This window comes from Rhagoletis zephyria, unplaced genomic scaffold (assembly GCF_001687245.7).
Source record: "Rhagoletis zephyria isolate East Lansing unplaced genomic scaffold, Rhagoletis_zephyria_1.1 Rzeph_scaffold_02704, whole genome shotgun sequence".
Classification (NCBI taxonomy): Eukaryota; Metazoa; Arthropoda; class Insecta; order Diptera; family Tephritidae; genus Rhagoletis; species Rhagoletis zephyria.
In genome coordinates this window covers 18,673-25,357 of record NW_016159788.1, presented here as the reverse complement: position 1 = coordinate 25,357, position 6,685 = coordinate 18,673, and the positions used below count along the sequence as shown (strand labels likewise).

General features: G+C 36.9%; 1 protein-coding gene across 1 annotated transcript in view; it reads right to left on the bottom strand.

The window, feature by feature from the left end:
- Window positions 1-6,685, bottom strand: part of LOC108367501 (potassium voltage-gated channel subfamily H member 8-like) — a 63,831-nt gene that overhangs the window by 46,741 nt on the left and 10,405 nt on the right. Inside the window, exon 5 of the mRNA XM_017622119.1 lies at window positions 4,206-4,410. Coding sequence (XP_017477608.1) covers window positions 4,206-4,410 — 205 coding nt within the window. The remainder of the gene's footprint in view (window positions 1-4,205; window positions 4,411-6,685) is intronic.

The window sequence follows — 6,685 nt, the reverse complement described above, 5'->3', positions numbered from 1 at the left end:
ATTTACTCCCAACCAACCAACCGCCGGTAAAGAAGTTTCACTTCAAAAACCGTTCAAAACGCAACCGGTTAAAAACTAGAAGCAAAGTAATGCACTGCGCGGCATTTGCAACGGCCAATGATACCGCCGTGTAAAACTGGCCAGTTGAAAGCATTGCTAGTTCTACGCTAGTTCTGAGCTAGTCAGATTTTCTGCAGGGAATACAAGCATTGTTGGTTTACCCAAACCACAAGCATGGATAGATATACATACACACTATGCCATAGAAAGAAATGTCAACCAGGAAACAGCATCGTCAGCGGATCATGGCAAAGCAACAGCTCAATGTCAGTAAACAACCAAGCATAGAGCTCAATGCAACGGAGAGTAAAGCGGGTTAGATTAAAACGAACGCACATTTGTAATACATATATACAAACAAATATTTGTAGTCGTTTAGTTTTAGTGTATACTGTAACGAGAGGAACTGCTTAGGAACACAAGGAAATTGCTTATAAGTCTCCGCTTCCTGCCAACGCACATAGCCTTATTTGCACTCGTAAATAGGTATGAGCGAGGGCTTGTAAATATGTTTGTGCTGTCAATTGATCGATTGTATCCAATGGCAGTAGACAAGCAACCAGCCAGTAAGGATAACTTAAAAAAAAATGCAGATGAAATGGGAGAAGAGATACTAAATATTTATGCTATTTGTTTAATTTAAAATATCCGTGCACTTTTTTAGCAGCTTTACAAAATAAATTTTATGACTAATTTTTTGCTTTTCAAGCATTAGCAATTAGGCATTTAAGATAGGTTGGTACTGAAAATAATACAGTACTGGTACAAATATCGATCGGAATAACATAAATATTTTTCAATAAAAATAAACACCAACAACAATGGAAGGCTTTTAATGTAGGCTACCAACTCCAAGGGCATTTTGGACTGGTAAATATTACTAACTACGATCTTTTGTTTTAATGCGCTTACCGTACATTTGAATCACTTGATGATTGACAACAATTTTTTTAGCACACAATCGAATATTCGCTACTTAGCTACTTATTTATATACATATGCATGTAGTTAGTTGCTAATGAGAATTTAGTGTTGGTATTGCTAGCATTTTCTGCAAAGTTTACAATTTCATTTTAGTTAGTTACTAACCAGCTTATCACTTTTGAGGTGAAACGCCGGTATATGCCGAAAATGGGCACATCCGGCGAAAGCAGGTAATAAGTAGCAACCACTCATCCATCCAGCCTTGTTACTAAGATTACTTGTAATTGAAAATGTGTCATGGCAGCAAAGTCGATGCGTAAAGTGTGATTGACTTTTAATTAGTTTGCTTAGAGATATGGTATGAACTTTGTTGTGTTATATGCATTTGCAAAGTTTTTGTATAGACCGCAACCATAACCTTAATATTATGCGTGACTTAACGGAAATATCAGCAAAATTACACCTACAAGCCATGGAAGGCAATTTTGCCCGAAATCTGCGCGTGGCAAGAAATTATCTAAGTAAGTTGCTACTTATGAAGTTCTTAGTTGTTTCTCTTGCCGAAAATTTTGAAATAAGATGCAATCATTTTGCTTAATAAAGCAGTTGATAGTGGCCTGAAATTTGAGAAAGTGTGAGAATTTGATACCATTTAAACTTATAAATAAGCTGAAAGAGTTCGAGCCAGTGTAAAGGGGTATTTACCAAAAACTTATGTGCAAATCTTGACGAGAGGGCAAACTAAATAAAGGCTGGCTTGGAATGTAACTTGGACTGATGGTGGCTTTGAATATAGAGTATAATATTAGTATTAGAGAAGTTGCTTATTGCGTACATGATTTTTCCCCTGCTGACAATCGAATCCAACACTCTACTCTTTATGGGTTCGGAAGAGGTTGGATCTGAAGTGCAGCCCGAGAAGTGAGTTTTGACTAGTACGTATCTCCAAGGAGTTTTTGGCTGAGCTTGTCCACACACCATCATAAGGCTTAAAAACATATGCCACTATTCTGTAAGAAGGGCCTTTATAAGTTCCGAGTTGCGTTGCATTTGCAGAGTACCCAGGATATTTCGATGGCTGAGTGGAAGATCGACTTATCTCGGCAGCCAGTTCGAAAACGCTCTTTCTCAAAAAACTTTTCAAGAACGCCCTACTTCAGAATTTAATTGAAAAACACCCGAACTGGCTGCCTAGATAGGTCGATCTTTCCTCGGCCATCGATATACTCGTGACGTGAGTATAAATAAGGCTCTGGAACCCAGGTTTGTGGTTCAGGGAGTTGCCACAGCGATGACCCTGACAAGTTCCTGTGGAAATTATTTCGCTTAAACATCCAGAAGTTCAGTCCTGGCTGATCGACGTCAGGGTGGGCAGCTGTATCTGAACAGTCAGCCCTGATGGAGTGACAAACGTGGTCCTGGAGGATATGGACAAGTTAAAGTCCGCCTTGCACGAGGTGGGTCGTTGCTACATCAAGTGGTTCTCCTTCCGGGTACGGCCGGAAATCCTGATGCCAGGCTGGTTCTGGTGTGTTGAGTTTCGACCATCGTGTGTTTGACTTTAGAGTTAACCAAGACGTCTTTCGACGCTGCGGGCCGGAAGGGCACCACTTGGCAAGTTTCCGGACTGTCGTAACTACGCCTTTTGGGGAACACCGGCCGGTCCTCTTATGATGTTGGCAAACAGTCCCATCTATAGCGCCATTGTGACACAAACGCGCGCCAGACCTTAATGGCGAGCTGGGATCCTATGAATTGCATGGCTATGGATTCCTCGACATAGTGGGTGTGTTAAGGGGGTTTTCGGCAGAGTGTTGGCCACCAGCCTGTGCTGCGGGTTTGGTGAGCCTCCAGAGCCCTATCTGGGATAACTGGATTCAGTGCTACTACTACCGAGTATCAGCCTGATTATCTTGGTATGAACGTTAGTGATATGTATTTAAGGTAGTAAATGTCATGTGAATAGAGTGTTTTGTGCATATCCAAACCTAGGTCAGCAGTCCTCAGCATTGGTAGCTGCGGTTAGGAGGTCTGACCGAAGACTTAATTCTGGTACCATGACCTGTTCGTGTGGCAAGGTCCTTTGGAGAGTATCGTGGTGGGTGTGGCTTAAAACCCAAATGAAGGTAGAGCGGACTTTTGTTGGCACGATGTGGAGTTGCATTGCAACCGGGAGCTGGACCCAAAGTAGGGCAGAGGTTTAGATAGGTCTCGAATCCTACCAAGGTGTTAAGGGAGTTTCACTCCGTCTTTTAAAATTGGGACTGAAGTGTTTGCATTTGAGGCATTTTGGCCCATGCTTTTATTTGATCCGCTGTGCTTTTGAACGCCGTGTGGTTAGGCCGACGTCGGTCATTGACGATCTGAGCAAATAATCTCAGCCTCATAGCGGTCTTTACCAGGTGCTTTGCAATAAAATATTGCGTTGTTACACTATATGTTTATGCAATTGGGTCTTCATAATTTCGGCATTTCTAAAACTCAAATCGCATCTGTACGAACTAATTAGGTACTGGTAATACAACTACTAAAATTATTTAAATTTTGAGTGATCTGCTTTCCCAACACAGCTCGAATGCAGACAAATTATGGGAGACATTTATGCCATAAAATGCGATGGAATTTAATAGTGAGTATTCTGCCTTTCTTTGAAAAAATTAAATATTATGAAATCGTTTAATACCTGCTTACCATTATTCTAAGTATTCGCACCTCTGCAGTGATAAAGGCGATAATCAAATATTAATACGCAAAGTAGCAGCAAGGTTAGCACATATTAAATATTCCACTTTAAGCTCATACGAAATACAAACCTACACTTCGCCAGCAATCCACAACATTACTCAGTCCCGTAGATGCAATAAGAGTACACACACATTTACACGTATATATGTATGTATAACAACCTGCACTGTTCACATATGCTTTTCTATAGTATGTAACTATTAATGGATAAGAACAACCGACACTTGCATATACACACAAATGCAAATATGTGTTGCGGTGTGCCAACTTGCTTACTCGGTGCTACTGAGCGTATAAGTAATTTCCATTTGAAAGCGAAGAGCATGAAATGCAACACATTACGGTGGCTCATATTCATTAAAGTCAAACGCGTACGCATGTGCTTATGTACTACGTGTATACCTATGTTTATATGTATGTGCGTGTAAACATACATGTATACCCACAAAAGCATTGCTACTTTCCTGAGCACTTACCTATATCCCAGCCGCTATCATTCATCATGTACTCCTTTTCGGCAATGATATACCAAATGCACGCCAACCAGTGCGCCACCAGCGAGAAGCAAAGCATTAGCAATGTCAATATCATAGCGGTGTATTGTGAGTATCGATCCATTTTTTGCAACAATCGCGCCAGCCGCAACAAGCGTGTCAATTTCACCAAATGAATGTGTGATTCCTATGGGAAGAAAAAGATGTGCGAAAAAATTTTAGGAAAAAAAATGAGTCTATCTATGCATATGCGCTGTGTGCTGAGGGAAGTGGCGCAAATTTCTGAAGGAAAAAATATTTATTTTTTGCGGAAAAAAACGGCGGAAGAAACAAAGAAAGGTGTTACAAAAAATCNGAAGAAAAAATGTTAGAAAAAAAAATGAGTCTATGCATATGCGCTGTGTGCTGAGGGAAGTGGCGCAAATTTCTGAAGGAAAAAATATTTATTTTTTGCGGAAAAAAACGGCGGAAGAAACAAAGAAAGGTGTTACAAAAAATCAGCAAGTCAATAGACGTTGTTGATTGAAGTGAGTATTGCAGGAGTTTTTTGTCACATCAAGTCGCGCTATTGAGATATGCCACATTTGACAAATGATGAGAAGGAAGTAGAAATGTACTTCTAAATCCAAAACTGGCCATTAAATTTGGTGAATTTAAAAGCTGAACATAAATTTATGGTAATGAAAACTGACGATACATTTTTATTCATTAAAAAATTTACGATAACTTTATGATGTTATAAAAATTGTACTATAATTTTTGTTAAGTTAAAAACTGATCGTGTAAAATTTAGATAAGANATACAAAAAATCCACAAGTCAATAGACGTTGATTGAAGTGAGTATTGCAGGAGGTTTTTTTTCACATCAAGTCGCGCGATTGAGATATGCCACATTTGACAAATGATGAGAAGGAAGTAGAAATGTACTTCTAAATCCAAAACTGGCCATTAAATTTGGTGACTTTAAAAGCTGGACATAAATTTGTGGTAATGAAAACTGGCGATACATTTTTATTCATTAAAAAATTGACGATAACTTTATGATGTTATAAAAATTGGACTATAATTTTTGTTAAGTTAAAAACTGATCGTGTAAAATTTAGATAAGAAAGGACGTGAAAAGGTAGATATCGAATTTCTAATCTATGACCATGATTTTATGGACATAGATTTTTGGTCATTTAAAATTTCGTAAAATTAGTGATAGTTTAAAATTGGACATTAAATTTGGTCCATTTAAAAACTGACCATAAATTTATGGTAATATGAAAACTGGAAACTAATTTTTGGTAGTTGGCATAATGTTTTGGTAAAGTTAAAACTGGATACACATTGTTATTCATTAAAAAAAAACTTACGTATTATTTATGGCCGTGTAAATTGGATATGCTATTTTAATAACATAAAAGTTGACATCAATTTTAGACCATTTGAAAACTTCTTAAATTTATGGTAATAAACTAACTGGAATCTAATTTTTGGCCACTTAAAAAATGTATAGCAATGGGTTGTCTTTTAAAACAGTGACATAGCTTCTATTCCTCAAAAATCTAACTTTATATTTATGGTAATATTAGCTGGACATAATTTTTTATTATTGCAAAACTTGAAAAAGAATTATGTCCATTTAAAAGCTGGCCATTATGTAACTTTTCAACCTTTTGTCTATTGAAAAGTTGGGAATGAATTTTGTTAGTTTTAAATCTGGGCACTATTTTTCTGTTATTGGAAAAGTAAACATAAACTGGTGTTTTTTTGCTTGTGAATTGATCATATGTAAATATATAGTAACGTAAACTGGGCATAATTTTTAAGCAAAGCAAAAATTAAAAAAAAAAGTTTTGTATATTTAAAAACTGATCCTAAATTTATGCTAATGTAAAACTGGACACTCATTTTTGGTTATTTGACAACTGGTCAAGCAAAATATAGGTACAAAAAAGGATGCCATAAGGTAGAGATCGAATTTTTTTTTAAATACAGTTTAAAGAAAACTTAACAGTAAAAACATACGTATGTATGTACCTTTTTTTAATCTTTTTTTCGAATTTAATATCAACTTCGCAATCGAAAAATTATCGCCAGGTTTAAAATTACCAAGAATTTATAACCAGATTTTTGGTCATTATTAAAATTACCAAAAACTTATGTCCAATTTTTAATTATAAAAATATTTATGTCCAGATTTACCTACAAGCCTTTATACAAATCAGCATTATTTAATTCGAAAGACTGTCGAATAACTTGTGGACCTAGGGAAAAATCAATAGTTGCAAATTTAATATATTCGCTTCTGTACACCAACCACGTATTTTTCATGGCCCAGTGAAATGAATGTATTGGCAAATAATATCGAAAGGGCAATCGATTCGAATAAGGAAGATGTTTGTGCTTCTTTAGGCCTTGAAATTGTCTAGAGCAGTGCTCGTCAAACTTTTGAGTGTGACGGACCGGCTGCAGT